General features: G+C 47.0%; 1 protein-coding gene across 6 annotated transcripts in view; it reads right to left on the bottom strand.

Annotated features, from left to right (window-relative positions):
• The window catches only part of MED27 (mediator complex subunit 27), a 243482-nt gene that overhangs the window by 163986 nt on the left and 59446 nt on the right, over window positions 1-20050 (bottom strand). For all 6 annotated transcript variants that reach the window (XM_058693746.1, XM_058693745.1, XM_058693747.1 and 3 more), the window contains exon 3: window positions 11974-12104. In XM_058693746.1, coding sequence (XP_058549729.1) covers window positions 11974-12104 — 131 coding nt within the window. The remainder of the gene's footprint in view (window positions 1-11973; window positions 12105-20050) is intronic.

Genomic DNA, 20050 nt, shown 5'->3' with positions numbered 1-20050 from the left:
CACACTAAGCAAGCTTGGGGACACAGTGTCTCTGAAAACAGGTTTTTTTCACGTTTTCTTACTTAAAAATCCTGAATGAGGACTATCAGAACGACTAGTAGAACCAGATCAAAATCCACCCTGCCCTAAGAGTCTCAAGCTAAGACACGGAGCCATTTCCCACTCTCTCCTGCTCTCATGTGACTGAGGTCACTGTTCTCGTTAGAGCTTATGGAAAGGTTTTCAGCAAAGGTGAACAGAGAAACTGGCTACTGCTTCTTGATCACTCTCAACCCTAAATAGGGACTTTCTGGGCCAAAATCTACGGGTTACTAATAGCCTCAGGGCAGAGTGACAGAAAGAAAAAGACACACACATCAAAAGACCACTGAAATGACTCTCCATTAAGAAAGAACAGAAAGACGTGGGGGGGGGGGGGCGGGGCAGGGGAACAGTTTCAGTTGCAAACAGCATTAGATAGAAAGGCATAGTGCGAAACGGTGACTAACAATCCTGAAACTTTGGCTCTTTGTTATGCAAAAATAGATTTTAAATAGTGCAAAGAGAAAAAAAAAAAAAGATCCAGCTTCTATCGGATGAGCTGTACGATACAAGCACCCGTTTCTTCCCTTCCTTCACCAGTAATGGCCAGAGTGATGTCATAACCACACCAGACAGCTGTCTTCCTGGATAAAATCACCTTATAAAGGAGAAACACAATTAGCAGATACAGTGAAATATAATTTAAAAAAATTTTTTTTAATGTTTACTTTTGAGAGACGGAGAGAGACAGTGTGTGAGCAGGGGAGGGGCAGAGAGAGGGAGACACAGAACTCGAAGAGGGCTCCACGCTCAGCGTTGTTAGCACACAGATCGACATGGGGTTCGAACTCATGAACTGTGAGTTCATGACCTGAGCTGAAGTCGGACGCTTAATTGACTGAGCCACCCAGGCACCCCTACAACAAAATATAATTTTTAAACCGATTCTGCAGGCTGCCACATTTGACTTGGTGCCTAATGGCCAAGTTCTTTACTCTAGTTGTCTATTTTATGCGATTTCTCTTTGATTCGGTAGCTAGGGAAGACACTGGGACTGAAATTCCAGGCTGTGTCACAACAGGTCTGGGACAAACACAGGTCAGAACAGCTGAGAGTGAGGCCAGGACCAGAACCAGACAGTAAGAGGCTGCAGGGCCACCAAGAGGGGAAGGGCTGGGCGGGAGGGCTGACTCTTCCTTTGCTGGCCCTCCTCTGGTCTCCGTTCAGAACCCTCCCCCCCCCCAGTGGATTCTATCCATTCTGGCATCTTCCCTACCACCCCTACAATGCTGATCACCAAAACCATTTCTTCAACAACAATGTAAGTTCCAGACTCATATATTAAAAACACTTTATTGTGAAAATATTCAGATACACTTAAAAGTAGATAAAACAGTGTAATGAGGTCATCAACAGTATTACGTTCTCATCCCCCAGTTTCAACAGTTAGTAGCTAATTTTTATCATATTCTCCCCCCCCACCCCACCCCCACTCCGACACACATACTGTTGAGAAGGGGGAAGACAGGGGATCTTAACACGAGAACGTCATATCCTTTCACTCAAGACTTAGAGCTCCTCCTTAGGAGCACCCGGGGGGCTCAGTCGGTTGAGCGTCCGACTTCGGCTCAGGTCACGATCTCATGGTCAGTGAGTTCAAGCCCCGCGTCGGGCTCTGTGCTGACAGCTCAGAGCCTGGAGCCTGCTTCTGATTCTGTGTCTCCCTCTCTCTCTGCCCCTCCCCTGCTCGTGCTCTGTCTCTCTCTGTCTCAGAAATAAATAAACATTACAAAAAAATTTTAATAAAAAACACTTAGAGCTCCTCCAACTTAACATGCTCATAACGGAGCTCATTCTGTGTCTCGTCTGTCTGCATACAGCAGGAACTCTGCACCTTTAGAGTTCCAGCCTGATCAAACAAACACCTAGCCTGTAGAAAATGCCTGGGCAATGGTTACAGAGTGACAAGTATAAACACACATGCACGCACACGCACGGGTACATGCACACAGACACAGTAGGTGGCCAGACAGCACGAAGCAAAGGTCCAGACGGAGGTTCCAGCTAGTAAGACATGATCCTGGACTTCCTCCTGGCTTCCTGCCATGGGCTAGCACTTCTGAGGATGGAAACCCTCTGGCTGAAGCAGGAGGGCAAAGTCATTCTGTCCATCGAAAGGATGACAATCAGCGACACGCTACAGATTTCAGCGGGCGGCTATTAGCAGAACTAAATACGGTCTCTCAAGGGGAGAAAAGGAGCTTCTGTGACATCTATGCTAATGAAGCACAACGACATAGAGCATTTAAAACAAAATGTCCCTATATTTATTCTCCATAGACAGATTTTTGCATTAATATTTATGAGGGATTCCTCGTTGATTTCTCCCAGAGATTTTTCTCCTGCCCAAAGAGAGGGGATAAAAGATAAGTAACATGAACCAATTATCTTTTAAACAGCTACAAAGGACTACCTTATTTATCTGCATTCTGCTACTTGATTAATCGCCCTAATATACCACTTTCCATACACGGGCCCCTGCTCACGAGCCCCCAGGGCCCGCGGCTCCCTGCAGGAACCCGCTGCAAGGCCTCGGCCCAGCTTCCGGGCCCTGCTTGCTGCCCGAGCCTCCAGATCCAGTCCTAGCCATCCTCACTCAGCAGGGCCACACCCACACCTCAAAGTCCCTGCCACCGCAGGCATTTCTGTCGGTCCAAGTGGTACCTGGTTCCCAGCCATTTAAGTACCCAACGCTCACGTTTCCGATTTACTAATAGCCATGAGCAGTAAACATCTTGTCAAAAGGTGTTCTCAACCTTATCGCCCAGCGGCGGAGGGGGTGGGGGGTCGCACAGAGGGGAACCAGCCTGTGGTACTTGTCCGTTCAGCCAGTCGAGGCTGGACGGGAGACGCGGGGAGCCCTGGTTCCCAAGGAGTTTCCAGCCCAACCGAAACATACTGTGGACAGTGGCAAATGCCACGGGAAGAGCTCCAGAGCCGAGCATCACAGCAGTGAGGAGTTGAGGGTTTCTTCCTGCCCAGTCAGTGGGCCACATTTTTCTTGTCCCAGTGACAGGCCGGGAGAGAGGGAGAGAGAGAGAGAGAGAGAGAGAGAGAGAGAGAGAGAGAGACAGAGAGAGAGAGACAGAGAGAGAGAGGCAGAGACCCTTCCCGTCTCTACCTGCCAATCACACAAGCACATAAACACAGGAGAAAGGACGTTGCAAGAACTTTTACTGAGCGCGTTGTGTCTCCTCCGAGCCCCCACACGAGACACCCTGGAGAGCAAGGAGAGCGAGGCAGGAGGGCGACCGGACGTCCGGGAAGACAAGTCTGCACCCTGGGCCTCAGAACGCCTTCTGATTCTATTTCGAGGCAGACGGAAACCGAACAACTGTGAAGAGCCACAGAACAGCAGGGGGAGCAAGGAAATAGCTCACGAGGGGAGACTCTTACAAGGCAGCCGCGCGAGGCCCCGGCCCCCCCCCCCCCCAGCTCCCACTCGGGGGGCCGGGAGCGCAGGCTGGCTCCGTGGAGCTCTGGACACCGAGGGAGTCCTTCCGTCACCGTCAAGATGGCCTGACACGTCACAGTGCTCTCCCCGCTCTCCCGGTCCCCATTACGAACCCCTGCAAGAGGCAGGCACGCCCGTCTCTACCAACCTTCTCACCTTCGTACAGAAAACTGGCTGAAACTAACAGACCGAAGATAATTTTGTTGACAAAACGGGGGGAGATGACGAATTAAGGAAGTGAAGATCCATACACACAGGTAACTCTTGCCGTGTGCACGTTCCTGTCCAAACTCGGGACCTCAAAGAGATGTGGATACACTTTTTGCGAAGGGGCCAGTGTCTCTCACCGTTTCCGGGACACGGCGCCAGCCTTGTAGGGAAAAGACAACAGCAGCCCTGAGTCAGACAGCTGACGCACGGCTGGTGCGAATAAATGAGCCTGTGCGCTGCTGGTTATTGGAATCTGATCTCTCCCTTATTAATATGGTCCCGCAATGGAGACAAAGATTTCTCCATGTTCTAGAATGCAAACAATGTTTTAATCTTTAATTATATTCTCAATTTCGACTCTTCTGGAGAGTTACAGCCACCAAGGCCTAGGATTATTTCTTTATTACACAGCCTCTCAGTGGTATTTAATGAATATTGTTACTTAATACTTGCCGGTAGGGGAAAGAAGGATTTAGTGAGTTCCTCCTCGAGTTTTGATGACTTTTCCAAAACTCAGGAAACTCACAGCCGCCAAGTTCTCTATTCCTTTTCGGGGACACTCGGTACAGGCAGGACACCTGCTCAGCTCACCAGCCCAAACTCAGGAAGAGTCGGCCTGTGGAATAAGCATCCCAGGAGAAAGGGATTCAAGACACAACACTCTGCATTTCTAAAGCTCATGGCAATGAACCGGTGTGCTCCTTGTTCATGGTTTATTCACCGTTGGTCTGCTCGGAGGCAAACGAAACTCCAATAAAGACGGATGCGAAATATTCTCGTTCAAGGGCTCCCATCATCATCTAAGTGGAAGAATTTAATATAAACTTATCGACATATTACCAAATTCTGCCCTCGACGTTGAAAATACCAAGGTCCTCATGAGGCAAAACAAAAGCTCAAGTAGTCAAGAAGCAAATTAGGTCCCTGCAAGGAAGCACGTCCAGTTACTACTCAAACATCTGCATCAAGGTTTTTGGAATGGCAGAGCAACCTCAGAAACCTGGAGTTTCATATCTGTGTGGCCGAGGGGAACAACACGTAAAAAAAAAAAAAAAAGTCTTGAAAATCGGCAACAGGAAAGATAACGATGTAATGGCCAGGAAGCTACAGGAAGAGGCCCCGGGTGTAGTGCACTTCGTCCTGGCAGATATTGGCCTTGCTCGGTTGAAACACCAACGACCACGAGAGGCTCCCGCCCTCATTCATCACCATCGCCAAGGACAGATTTATGCCACTGCTTTGCTCTCTGCGATTCCTGTTGGTTTCACGTTAAGCAAAAGACAACATGAGCCTCTGCCTTTCAAGAACAGAAGCAGCGTTTACCACACATCTTGGAAAGAGTCCAATCATCTGTACAAGCACCGTGTGTAATTTCAAGTCGATGATCTTCCTGGGAATTAGCGTGCAAGGTAGTGGCGGAAAATGAGCCTCCGTCAGTTAAACTCCCACAGCCAAATTAGTGGCCCTACCGAAGGCAATCTGTTGTTCAAACACTGGAACCCCTAGGTGTATGTGCCGAGTCATTATCCCTGCTACCTCCTGAATTGGTGGCATTTCTTTCCAGCAAGCAACACTTGTCCCTGCGTGCTGTTTTTGTTACTCAAACCCGGGGTAGGTCATCCACGAACCGGAGCAGGAAGGCTCCCGGCACTCCGAAAGGTACGAGATGATATCGAAACAGATGCAAAATGGGGAAGAAATGGTGCCAGCAGACTCCAAAGAACACCAAGGAACACCACTCTGCGATGAAACGGAACAAACCACTGACACCTACAACATAAATGAGTCTCCAAACCATCACGTTGAGCAAAAGAAACTGGAAAGAGAATACGATGTTCTGCATGACTCCATTTATGTGGAGCTCTAGAAAAGGCAAGACTAGGGTACGGCAATAGAAATCAGAACAGTGGTGGCCTGGTCGCGGAGCTGGAGAGAAGCACGGTCAACTGTTTCCAGAAGTCGCGCTGTCACGAGGAGAGAGTGGGGGTGGGAGCTGGCAGACGCGGGATCATGAGCCAGGTCTTCCTACGGGAGGCGGGTCTGGGTGAGCGTGTTTGCACACTGCCGGAAATAAACTAGGAGAAAGGGGAATCCTGACACGTGGGAGAGAAAGGAGACCAGGGAACGCATGGCTCGGAGTAGCTGGGAGGGTGGACACACTGGACAAGAGGAAGGGCTGTTGCCGGTTGGCAGGATGGACCGTGTATCCCAAGTGACTAGAGAAAAGGTAGCCCGTGCAAGGGAAGGTGCCCTTAATTTATTTTATCTTTTTAAGTTTATTTATGACTTATTTTGACAGCAGGAAGGGACAGAGAGAGGGAGAGGGAGAGTCCCAAGCAGGCTCCACACTCAGTGTGGAGCCCAACACGGGACTCCATCCCACGAACTGTGAGATCATGACCTGAGCTGAAATCAAGAGTCGGACGCTTAACCGACTGAGCCACCCAGGCACCCCCAAAGTGCCCTTAAAAAATTTAGCAGTCAGGACCTTTCCATGAAGGATAACGTGGCACCAAAGAAACTGCCTGTCCCCACGACTTCCGGGGGATGGGAGGTAGTATTTTTAAAAATAACACGTCTGTAAAACGATTTAGTCCCTCAAATCGAAATGAGATCTAGGTGTGCAAAATAAGAACACGTAAGTGTTCTTTTGCCTCGCTGCCCTGAGAGCCAGCATGTGTTCAGGCCGATGCCGGGCGCCACGGGCCATTCAGCCTGGCTTATGGATTAAAACCAACATCCCGTGTTAGCACAAGAGCACACGGGACAACGTGTCCGGGCGCTGACACTACTGAGCGAGCGCAAACACGCTTCCATCTGACACACGCAGCTATCTCCACGTGCAACTTGCAGATTAGTCGAGTAAGACAGCCGCTCTCCAGCTGATCTCGATCCTACAAAGGGTCAAAAGCCCGATCGAGTTCGCCCAGGAACAGGGGACACGACTCCTTTCTGGCAACGCCAACGCCCCTTCGGCAAGAGACTTGACGTGAGCACTCGGGAGTCACAGGAGGGAGGTCGCTTCATCCGCTGACACGTGACAAAAGAGCTTTCATCACGGAACGGAACGACATCTTTGTCTTCCACCCAGCTTCTTAGGAGGAGGAGAAAAAGACGAATCATTAATCTCACGAATCGCTAATCCTCCGGGAACTCAGGGGACACTGAGTCTTCAAAGACTGCTACTGTTCAAGCCAACCGCATTTCAAAAACAAACACGCCGTACAAACCTCCCGGGTTCTTGCCGTGCCTGTGGTCTCGGCACACTTAGGCCGAGCCCGTGGCCTTGTGCATCCTTACTGCCATCCAGATGCCGACGCAAGCCAATGCAGAAACCCATCGGTCACCGCACTGACAGAGCTCCAGAGGAGGAGGGGTATGGAGCCCAGCACTGGCCCTCCGCTGCTGACACATAAAACCTTTCCTTAGAATCCCGTAAGCCTGTGCGAGAAAGCATCGAGCTCTCTTAATAAAGTTCAGCCTCCATCCTTTACACCCGGCAGTGGAGAAATTCAGTGAAGTCTGGCCGGGCCCCCCCGAAGCGTGGCTCCCTCTCAGCACCCTGCCCGTGGCCTTCTCGAGCACCTTGGGGTCGTACCCTCGGGACTTGGCACACGTTACCAGGATTCCCTGCTACTTGTTTGTTCCTCTCTTTCTGCTCAGAGCTTCCTGAAAGCCAAAATTCTATCTTCCTCATCTCCAAATCCCCGGCACAGTGCATAGAACTAAACGCATATAGGCCCTGAGAAAATATTTGCTGAGTAAATAAGTGAACGGGGCTTCCTGTGGGCTCAGCCATTCTTCCCTCTGTGCAAGGATTCTCTCCATTGGCAACTGAGGTGTGTTTTAAAATAACGTCCTCAGATCCTTTCCACTCCTTCCTTCAAAAGGGAAAGCCTCGTCCCCTCCCCTCAGACATGAGACTTAGAAGTTCATTCCTAACCAACAGAATGGGGTGGAATGGATGCTGTGCCTTTGAGGCTGGGTCATAAAAAGGATAAAGTCCTCCTGGCTCTCGTTCTATTAGATGGCTTATTCGGGGACAAGTCACCTGCAGTCATGAGGGTACTCAAGCGTCCTGTGGAGGGCGACTGAGGTCTCTTGTCGACAGCCGGCACCAACGTGCCTGCCACGTGAGGGAGCCACCGTGGACAAGACCTTCAAACCTCAGTCCAACCTCCAGATGACTGCATCCCTGCCTACATCTGACTGCAATCTTATGAGAGACTGAGCCAGGACCACCCAGTCCGCCGTTCTCAGACTCCTGATCCACAGAACACGTGAGAGATTGTTTACTGCTGTCAGACTAACACGTTTTGGGGTGATTTGTTACGCAGCGATAGATAGCTAATGCAGCCAGCCCTGGAAGATTTGGGTGTTGTTTTGTAAGGGATTTCCCGGGGCGCCTGGGTGGCGCAGTCGGTTAAGCGTCCGACTTCAGCCAGGTCACGATCTCGCGGTCTGTGAGTTCGAGCCCCGCGTCAGGCTCTGGGCCGATGGCTCGGAGCCTGGAGCCTGTTTCCGATTCTGTGTCTCCCTCTCTCTCTGCCCCTCCCCCGTTCATGCTCTGTCTCTCTCTGTCCCAAAAATAAATAGAAAACGTTGAAAAAAAAAAAAAAAAATTATAAGGGATTTCCCTAATGACAAAGTCAGTTTATGGTCATGTCGTGCTTATAACAAAAAAAAAAAAATGTTATAATCAGTAGTGTTCTTCCCAATACAACCATAACGTGTATGATTAATATGCAAATTTTATGTTCCGCAAAATCACACTGATGTCTAACAGCTACGCTCAGTAAGTGTGGAGATGTGATACGGGACATTACAATACAACCCTTTTTGGAGGTTGTTTCTTGTTTTTAAAAATTATATATGCATAGAAGTCGAGAATAATATCCATCAAAACCTTAACAATAACTTTCTCGGCGTGACAGTATTGTTATGTTTTCCTTTTTTTGTAATCTTTGGTTTCTATATATATATATATATATATATATATATATATATATATATATTACTAGTGGCCTATGTTTTCATTTTAAAATATTTTCTAATTCAATTAGTCCAGCAGCTATGTCTTATTGGTATTTCTATTCCTGACTCTAACACAGTAAGTAGCACATAGTAGGCGCTCAATAAAAAGGCACTGAATGTCCTTTAGATATAGATCCTGCCTAGTGGACAGGTCTCTGAAGGGATCCAGGATAACATGAGCCCCAAAAGCTCAATGATGTGAAAAGGCGGCAGTCAATTTTCACAGGAAACAGGCTACTAAGTATAGGAAATCATTCCAACGTTGTATTCTTAGGACACAGTAACCACTGTCCTCTTTGAAACTAAGTATTTTGAGTGATTTATTATAAATTTATAATGACAGTTGTGAACACCTTTTTTTTTTTTTTTTTTTTTTTTTTTTTTGGCATGAGAACAGAGTCTGTTGATTGCCTCGGTGCTGAAAATAGTTTCTAAGTGTCCTCATAATAGCACGTCACCTGTAAACAGGTTTCAAGCCGATGCAAATTAACAAATGGCGAACAGATGGGTTAAGAGCTGACTTTTGTCAAGAGAGAGTCGGCAACAAACACTTTTTGGCTCCAGTCTTATGGGACCATTAGAAAGTCTTTCACTTCTCGCCAAACATCTTGCCTCAGTAGACAATCCATGTGGGGAAAATGACAAGTTACAAGGCCCATTAGACTACAGAGGACTGAAAGTTGGAGACTGGCAGAATCACCAAATCAACATACAAGAAACAACAGATAATGTTCCTTAAGAACCTTTCTGCCAGGGCGCCTGAGTGGCTCAGTCGGTTGAGTGCCCGACTTCGGCTCAGGTCATGATCTCACAGTCTGTGGGTTCAAGCCCCACGTCGGGCTCTGTGCTGACAGCTCAGAACCTGGAGCCTGCTTCAGATTCTGTGTCTCCCTCTCTCTCTGACCCCCCCCCCCCTTCATGCTCTGTCTCTCTCTGTCTCAAAAATAAACAAACGTTAAAAAATAAATAAATAAAATTTAGAAAAGAAGCTTTCTGCCAAAGAGGAAAAAACCCTCGGTCTGGCATCCCTGAAAGTCTCTGAGGAACACGCACCTGTGCATGGTTGGTCCCGTTCATCTTATCCTGGAAGCAAACATTAAATTGTGAAGAAAACCCTAAAATCCTAGAAGGGGTGGTGTGAGTGTCCACCGGGGAGGGACAAGACCCCCAGAGGCATCCCCAGTGACCTCCCAGTTCTCCACTGGCCTTTCTCCACCAAATGTCTCCTCCTCGGAGAGGCCTTCTCAGACCTCCCCCCCCCCCCCCGCCACCTCCTGATCTAAGCAGTCTCCCCCGCTCCCACCCCTTACCACCCTACATCGTCTTTTCTAAGCACCAATCTTAACCAGAAATTATTATGTGAGCTTGTTACTTTGTTTGGGGGTGCTTTTTGTTTGGTTTGGCCTTTTCCCCCCAGCAAACAAAAAGCTTCAGGAAGGTGGGACCACATCTGTGTTGCTCATGACTGGGTCCCCACAGCCTAGGACAGTGCCTGGCAGACAGTAGGTATGATAAATATTTGCTCCTCCAAAAGAAAAGAAAAGAAAAGAGATCTTGTGTAAAGGCAAACAACCGAGTCTTACCTGCAAACACTGCTCAGGGCTGGAAATTTTAAAAAGTCTGGTTGAGCCTTGAACAACCCGGGTTGGAAGTGCCTGAGTCCGCTTACACGCGGCTTTTTCTCCAATACGGTACCGTGAACGTATCTTCTCTTCCTTATGATTTTCTTAATAACATTTCTTTCCTCTAGCTTATTTTATTGTGAGGCTATATAATACGTTTAACATACACAATCAGTGTTCGTCGACTGTTTATGTCATCTGTAGGCTTCCGGTCGGTATCAGGCTATCAGTGGTTAAGCTCTGGGGGAGCCAAAAGTTATATACAGCTCTTTGTGCCTGTAACGTAACCCCCGCATCGTTCAAGGTCTCAAGTGTAGTTTGTAACTGAGGATGTAACCAAAAGAGGGTACAACAGGAGGGCAGGACAGGCTAGGGAATGTGTCTAGAGTCCAAGCCAAGCCATTTGGGAGTACCGCCTCTCTACGGGGAGTGTGTGCGCTCACAGAAAAAGCTATCAGCAAAGACTGGTGTGTTGACGTTTCTTTCTTTCTTTCCTTTTTTTTTTTTTTTTTTTTTTTTTTACAGAGAGAGTGTGAGCATGAGGGGGAGAGGGGCAGAGGGCAAGAGAGAGAATCTTAAGCAGGTTCCAGGCTCAACACCGAGCCTGATGCAGGGCTCGAGCCCATGAACAGCGAGATCATGACTTGAGCCGAAATCAAGAGTCAGACGCTCAACCAACGAGCTACCCAGGAGCCCCTGGTGTGTTTGCATTTCTGATTCCACATCGGGTGAGCCTGGCCTTCATCCACTAGGGCTTCTGGCACAAAACAACCCAACCGGGAAACGGATGAATCACCCGTGGCATATTCGAGAGAGCAACAAAAAAGAACAAACAACCTGGATGAATCCAGCAGACACTGCGTGGAGTGAAAAAGAGATGATAACAAAAGATTATGTGTCGTGTGCCTCCATCTACACAAAGTTCAAGAACAGGTAAACGTAACCGTTCCCAGAAGGTGGAGCAGTGTTAAACTTGGGTAGGGAGGCAGCACGTGTACCGACTGGGAGCCCGGGGAGGAGCCCTCAAGGGGTCCCGGACGTGGTGGCCACGCGGCCCGATGTGGGTGGACACCTGTGTGAAGGCCGAACGTGTTCTCAACCTTACAGTCTCTCTCATCTCTCCTACTAGGAAAAAGAAGGGGTCGTATTTTACTCGCTTAAAAACGGGCAAGTGAGCCCGGCACGACTCTGATCCCAGCTCTCCCAGATTTCTAGGTGGCCTCCAGCTTTCTCAAAACGTGCTCCTCAGCTGTCTCGTCAGCCGTACTTTCGGCTCTGCCAACCTTGGGAACGTGACGGGGAAATAAATAAAAGGCTGTAAGGTATCTTACAATCCCAGGTGGGGGGGGGGGGGGGAACCACGCACCAAATATGTCATTTACGAACGGTGTCATAACTGCTTCACTTGAGATCTATACAAGATATGTCACCCGCACGCTCGGTTTCTAATCTCGGCGGAGCCCTTTTTCAAAAGAAGGAACGATCTCACAAAAATAACTTTCCGTGGGCCAAAACCAAGCACCAAGTAGAGCTCACCCAGGACGGAAGGGCTTTCGCAAACCCCTTACTCACTGAGGCGGCAGGACGAGTGTAGTGGGCTGGGCCTTTGGTCTGCGCTTGGCGGATACCCCCATCTGGTTAGCGGAACGTTTCAACGACTGCTGGTTCAAAAGGCCAGACGCCAGGCCCGCGTGGTACTGCAACTGCAGAGAGAAGCGGCACGAAAAGGGGAGAAAAATGACATTTGGTAAAAGGAGGACAAAGGCCGTGAAACTATCGACACTTGATATATCGCCCCCCCCCCGCCACCTGAGAACATTTCAAATCACCGCAAATACAGCTACTAACATTTTGCCTCAAGGAACGTATTTGTGAGGGGACGAGACAAACAGGAAAGGAAACGTGGTCAAGGGTGTCGGGCACGGCATTACATGACGGTGAGAAACTGGGAGCCATCTGAGTGGCCATCAACAGCCGGGAACCTGGCTGAGATAATGGACAGAATTTTACAGCACCATTTTGGTGATTAGGATACAGGTTACACTGTCAACAAAGAGGCATGTAAAAAGGTGGTCTCTTAAATGTTAACAGTATATTCCTAAGTAGTAGAACCCAGGTCACTGTTACCTTCTTCTTTATTTTTTCACTACTATTCATACGTGCTTTCGATAAATGGTTTTCTACAGCCTATGTCATTTTTTATAATAAGATCCTGAGGGATTCCTTAAAGACAAATTAGTTCTCGGAACTCTTGCTAACAATAAAAGCCACGTAACTCGGTGGTCTGCTCGAGTATACCGGGAGCACAGCGTGGCTTATCACAAACATATACAGAAAACAGCACAGGTCGGCCTCAGCCTTCAGAACCACTGGGCCACTGTTCCCAGTGGTGGAGAGACAAGTGTCAATCCTCAGGATAGGCTCCTGGGTGTAGCCCACAGCCAAGTATACAAATGGGTCCAGGCTCACTGAAGGGAAGTGGATGGAGAAGTTCATTTTACTCTGTATAAACGCAATCGGAACAATTGGTAAGGAGGCAAAATACTCTAAGCGGGCTCTGGAAGTGGGCCTGTATCCTTTGCTTTGTTCTGGACAGACCGCTCAGGACACGTCATTTTACTTCTCTAGGCCTTAATTTTGCTATTGGAAAAGAGAAGAAATGCTGCCTAGTTCTAAACCAGACAGGACTTGGAGAAAAACATCCACTTTACTGAGTTACAATTTACATGAAATAAAATGCACACGTTTTAAGCGTACAGCTTGAGGAGTTTTGATCATGTATATACCTGTGAAACTGCCCCCCCCCCAATCACGGTACAGATAACGCCCTTCACTGCAGAAAGTTCCCTCGTGCCCCAATGTAGTCAGTCTCCCCCCGCCACCCCCAAATCTCACCAGCAGGAGCTTTTGTTTTAAAATACCACTCATCATCCTCCCTCTTTGCCAAGTGAGGCTGATATCCAATCTGACATGTGACAATGATTGCTATCTTTCTTTTCTAATCCCATACTTTTGTGTTTTAGATTGTAAGAGCTGTCATCAATCTCTCTATAATAAAATTATCCTTGAAAGGTATCCCAATTTTGAACAGATGTAAATAAAACATTCAAATGTGAAAATGCCAAGCTAAGAATTTGGATTGAGACCATTTATAACATCCAATATGTTTCTTCCTCCCTTCCCAAATTAAGCAAGGTCTTTCAAACATTTATTTAGAATTAACTAAACATACAAATACTCATTCACTCTGAAGCTCTGAATCAATGTCTTTTCAAAATGCTCTTCCAAGGCATAGATTTCCTTTGCAGAGTCAGCTACCCTACAGTTCATGGTAATGAAAGTGGTGACCACCATATCAAAGGGGCTGGGCCCTGGATGCAAAGGGTAATAACGTTCAGAAAAATAAATGGCCTCACCTAAAGCCACCGGGCTGCACACAAATAGAGAGTGAAAGAAAAGAAAACCAATTGAAATGATCTGCTTCTTGAAAGTGGCTATAAAAAATGAAGATATCCAGTGACCCAGTAAGACTGAAATGTCTGCGTTTGGAGCATCCATATTGCTTTTTAACAGGCTCTTGATTTACTTGGTCGATTTGCTGTGGGAGCCTCATGGCTGAACAATACAAGACAAAGATATATCACATTCATAATAAAAATGGAGTTCTTCTCAGGGTGGAAAAGGGGGGGGGGCATAATTTGGCTCTAACAACTCATCTTGGACCAATGAATTTTGCTCAAATTTGTTTTTCTCCTACAGATTTCTTAAATGGGAAATCAATGGAAGCAAGGGACAGTACAAGTTTGAAAGACAATGTTTCAAAATGTCAGCTACTTGGGTTTCGATCCTCCCCACCAGAATTTGCAATGAGTGCAATATGCATGGGGCTTTATGGAATTGAAGGGAAAGACAGCTTGGCAGGGGTCCCTTCCTGGCTCAAGGAATCGTCTCTCCTTTTGGCTCTCCTTCTTCTCTGTATCTTATTAGGGTCCATGCAAGCTCAGCCATTCCGGCCCTGCTGACTCTTCCAGTGGCAGAGTCCTGCTAACTATGCAGAGTGGCAGCGTGGTTTTGCCCACCTGGCATCATTTTGATCATTTGCTCAAACAAACAAAAAACCCCCAAAACAGCAGAAATGCATGCTCGCTGCTTTCTTTTTAAAGGGTTCCTTTAAACCTTCTGCCATCTTGGGCACTCTTAACATACAGTGCACCTCTAAGAGCACACAGAGACTCCTCTTCTCAAAAAAACAAAACCTGCCCTTCAAAGCTGACTCATAGTGATTAAGCGACATTTGTTAATCATATATACGTATCCCAGTTTCCAGGAACACAGCTCCGACTGGCAAGATCTATAAGGGGCCCATTAAATATTTACCGAACCATCTTTATAATGGGAGAAAAGGTCAAAGTTAATAAAACTGACAGGCAGATTCTGTCCAACTGGATTTATACATTATTTAAGCACCAAACACTCCATTCCATGAAACACAGTTTAGATCTGAAAAGACTCTTGGAAAACATTCACTCAGCCAATGGTTCTAAAACAGCAGAAGGGAGTTCAGAGCGAATCCACAAATTAACATTAAGAACATATCACTCCCCGAAATACTGCCATAAGTTTTCAATTACAGGTTCTGTAATATTTTCTATAAAAATATATTTCAATAAACATACTTTGCTCCAAATGTCTGTGGCATGGAAACAACTCTATTTCAAAAAGCAACTTATCAAAGTTCTAATGTGATTTTCCTGTCCAAGATTGTTTCTCCACTAACGAGCAAGAATAAAATGAAAGAGGGTGAGAAATAAAAGAATCCATTCTTTTTAACTCCCACATCTCATGGCTGTGGGGAATGGGAATGTCTGTGTGGCCAGTATTTATTTACTGGTAAATTGCCACTCTGTGGTTAACAGCTTTTTCAAGGCTTGTTTGAATTTGGAGAACATTTCTCTCAGTTGCAATTTTGCAGCTACCGTCAACTTCCTGTTTTCCACGACCGACCTCGGACTTTTCGCTAGGTTCTCAACCTAAAGCCCTTTCGAATCAATTATGTCTACTAATTACCTCTAAACCTGGGGAAATTTCAACAACTCGTAATGAGCTGGGGAGAACACCTCTTGGAATCAGGAAAACTTTGACCTCCTGGATATTTTCTTTAAAGTAACACTGTCTTCTTAGGGATACTGATTAGGCAACAATGCCGAGTGTTGTCAGATAAGGTCCTTGTAAACCCTAACGTGCAGACCAACAGCCTCTGTAATCGGCATCCCCTTTAAGCATGCGCCACTGGACCCTGCTACTAACAAGAGCTGTGTGATGTCACACACCTCCCTCCCTTCCCTCTCGACAAAACAGGCATCACATCTTCTCCTCTAGCACTGGAGTGTCATTCCTCTGGCTTCCTACAGCAGTTACCTGGGCATCTGGCTTCACCCTACGGTGGTGAGGCAATGTCCCCCCCCCAATTTCATGCGTCAAACTCAACAACCCTCTTCTCCCGGATAGCCTCATTCTTTACAGAACCTGCTTTTAAACAAGTCTACTGACGCCTAAATTCAATTAGCTTGAATATGTTTCAAATTACAAATAACAACACATACTGGGAGGAACTATTATTAAACTGTAGAAACCAGGATTCAAATGCAAAGTTTCTGACTTAAATCTTGGGTTCAGAAAACCAGATGAGCAATGACCTCCTTTGGTTGGCTCTCCACGTGGCTCACTGTCCTCCACATTGTTCTCAATGTTTCTATCTGCTCCAAAACAGATAAAGGATAAGTTTTGCAGTGGACAGAAGTTTGAGGAGAAAACAGAAGCAAAGCCATCACCTCTATCACATTCAATATACTAATTAAGCCAGTGGCATTCAATTAGGCCTAGTACTTAAAGGCTGAAATGTCTGCTAAAACCTCCCTGGGGTCCATGGTGCAGCATCTATCATTCCCAGCATTATCCTACCTATGCCATATGGCCTGAATCCCACTTTAAGAAAACCTGACATTCAAAATTCTCAAAATTTATCAGCCAGGCCAACCAAGGTTGGATTCTCCCCACTGTGAAAATCATGATTTCCTTTTCAAAGATTCACCAAAGGCTTCTTTTGAGGGATGGGGGGGGGGGGGGGGGTGTTAAAAAAAAATTTCTCCTAACCTTAGGGCGTAGTTCACGTTATTTTTAAAAATCACTTCATGTATAATTACATGTAAGTTTCTAAGACCGCTAGGAAGCCACCCTGGCACTTGGGTAACTAAACCCTTTGGGTAAGGAGTAAGAACTAAGTTAAATTCTGGCTGGCTTAGACAAGGGCCCACAGGAGGAGAGGAAGAGATCAAGAGGCTAGGGAGCCCCCCCATCTCCTCCCCCAAGCCCTCCAGGCCAGTTTCCCTTCTCTGAGCACTGAGACTGGGCAGCCTGGAAAGGCAGCCTGTGTTATTTCCTGGTCCAGGAGTGAAGCGAAGCTGGCCACCAGGGGAGACATTTCTTGAGGGTGCAAACCTTGGTACTGATTACTCTGTATTTGCAAAGTGTATCCAGGATAGTGCACTGCATACAGGAGAAGCTAATGAATTTGTCAGGTGGTAAGTGGATTAGGAGATTAGAGAAACTGCTATGGCCTGGCCTGGCCTTGTCACTGCAGCCAATCTAGGGAGCAGAATGGTGCCATCAGACAGTCCCCTTAAGGCTGGCCAGAGCACTGCTCTGCAGGTGCTCACTGCCACGGCAGAGCCACAAGGAACCCCTTCCTTCCTCCTCTACTAACTGCCAAAAGCTGGGGGGGGTGGGGGGTGGTATCTAAACTCCTCTTCAGGCTTGAGTTCAGGAAAAGGCATCTTACAGGGGCTGTACTCAGATTACTTCAAATCACAGAATTCTAATGTCAGAGAAGGGCCTTGGAGACACCAGCCTCTACTCCCCTCCATCCCCATTGTGCGGGAAAGGAGACTCGGGCTTAGAGAAGTCACTGGCCCAAGGTCACACTGTGCTGAGGGGGAGGTAGGCCAGTCAGGATTCCCCTCCAATGTCTTTTTCCGGTGGCGCTAAGTGCGCTGCAGCTTTCTAACTGGAAGACCTGACATGTGTCCCCTCTGCTTCAGCAGGAGGGCACAGTGGCTCTTCCCAGCCCGGGAATGAGACTGTGCTCGGGGAGCCTGGTGTCAGCTAGCATCACTGGGGTCTGCTGGCTGGTTTGCTCCCCTCAGGCCAACCCTTTCACGCACTGACATGCCACATGGTCTTTCTTCCCTTCGACAGACTCCAGTCATGTCTCAAGTGGGGAGTTTGGGGAAGTGCTAAATTCTACCATTTTAAGGTTTTAGTATCATTCATGGCTAAAACCTTGGAGAAAAGAAACCAAGAAACCTCAGTATTGTCCAAAAATCTAGATTCTACCCTCGGCAATAACACATTTAACCTTCCTGGCATCTCTGCTATCCTTCTGTGATGGGGCAATTGTGCTACGGCCTAATAGATTTTTATACGTTCTCTTACTGTCCAGGAGAATCCACACGGATCATCTGTTTTAACCTGGGGATTCTCTTTGAGAAGGTGTGTAACACATCGTGACGGCAATAAGCAGGGATATTAGCCATGCAGTGTCACTTCCCCTGCAGATCACTGGCCAGAACAGCCAGCACTGGTTGGCATGAGTATGTTGAAAGTCCTTCCAGGACACGAGAGAACACGCCAAAGCTCACGGCCCTGACCTCAGGACACAGAACGCGTGGGTCAAGTTACACCCCACACTGCTGGAATGCGCGTTATGTGGCAGGGTGCGGCAGGGGCTAATCTGAGATTCTCAGCCTGCACCCATTTCCCCTCAAGCATTAAACTAGAACCAATATTTGTGCAACACCAGGCACACTTCGCTGCTACTTTGAGTTGCAAGACCTTTGCCCCTCATTATTGCAATATATTTTGTTTCCAGCTAATGAGAAAAAAAACATGTATTACGATAATGCTCTGATTCTTCTTTTGAACATAACTCTAAGGAGAGAAACAAGCAAGCCTGACTGTTATTATCTGCGCCAAGGAAAACAGCGACAGAAAAATACTATAAATCTAATTGTTTTGCTTGGGGTTTTATCTAAATATTAGATAATGGTATTAGCTTCTTTCCTCCTTTTATCTCCTAACGCTTCTTTCAAATAGCCAATATTAAAAAAAAAAAAAAAAAAGAAAGAAAGAAAAGAAAAGGAAAGGAAACAACCTTAGATTTGAACGTTTATGGGTAAATGATCTTTTTACTTGGTCAAAACAGCATCAATAAACCATAAGAAGGAAGCCTCCAATTTATTTGCCTGTTTGTTCCCCGCTGGGAAGCTGGGTTTCAGGCCTTTCAATTACCAGGACGGCAGGACCCGAGTCAGAGCTGTGCTCGGGCCCGACTGTGGCATCATTTACATGCTAAATGCCATGTGGGTTTCGTTTTTCCTGCACACCAACCCTCAAATGTCCAAACTTCACAAACTGTCAAAGAAGCAGATAAAGAGGACGAGGAGCAGGCTTTTACTTTCCGAAACCTCTGTAATGTTCAGGGCCGTCTACAATGGCCTCTAGTTCATCCCAGAACTCACACGTTTATTAATAGGCCTTTCTCCACAACTTCTCCTGTTTACACTACAGCTGTATGCGCGTTATCACACTTCAGAGATGCCAATCAGCTGGAAGAGATCTCACTCATCCATCTGAGCAGACTCACCAACGAAGCAAACAGTCAACGTGGCTAAAAATGGAGGAAACCGCCACCGTGGGGACTACGGGTAAAGGAAGAGAGTAAAAAGACAAAAGAAAGCAACGAAGGAAAGACAACAGGCAAGGGTACACCAGGATCTGCGTTTCTCTGTCTCTGTTACTTACTCCCCTCAAACCTCAGACCAAGCCCTCAACCTATCCAACCAGGGTAGTCCTAGAGAGCAACATACAGGGTCATAAAGAAAGATCATCACTTAAAATGCAGACAGAAATATAATTCAGATTAAGGCAAAATGTGACAAGGTCCCGACGAGAGAATCCTAACAGATTATAAAAGCACGGTGACAATGAGAGGACATTCCTGTTCCCTGTGATCCTGTTAGAGGAAAACGTCCGTGGCAGAAGGGTCATCACGTCCTTGTCTCCAACTAAGCTTGAACCAGCCCAGAACAATTACCCTTTTACACACTATATACTCAACAAAAACAGAACGTGTGCCTGACTTCCTCTGTTATGACCAAAGAAAGGAGGTGGAGGGAAGAATGGCACATCCCAGAATTCTATGCTTCCACCAGAAATGCTGAACACTCATCTCTAAATGCACACAAAAGGCCTACAACGAAAGTCTAAAAAAGGAGGCTAGGCTTATGTCTAAGGCCCCTTCTGACATTAAAATTCTAGGATGTTATAAATATTTCTCTTAAGAAAATGCAGTTCTGAACCTGACTTCCGAATATAAAAATCAACGTTGGTGAAATTTAAATATACTTATGAAGTGCAAACATCTTCCTAGTCACTAAAAGTCTCCGACCGAGGCAGTTACTGAGGGGTGCGGAAGAGGCTCTCCATGGTGTCCACCTCCCGGTGTGAGCAGAAACCGAGAGCACTAGGGGCCTGGTGGGCGCGGGACGCTTACGGACATACCAAAATACCTTGTTTGCCACTCTTCCCAAAC

The sequence above is a fragment of the Neofelis nebulosa genome, chromosome 12, assembly GCF_028018385.1.
Source record: "Neofelis nebulosa isolate mNeoNeb1 chromosome 12, mNeoNeb1.pri, whole genome shotgun sequence".
Lineage (NCBI taxonomy): Eukaryota > Metazoa > Chordata > Mammalia > Carnivora > Felidae > Neofelis > Neofelis nebulosa.
Note: the sequence above shows the minus strand (reverse complement) of the source record. Positions and strands in the feature narration are given on the sequence as shown.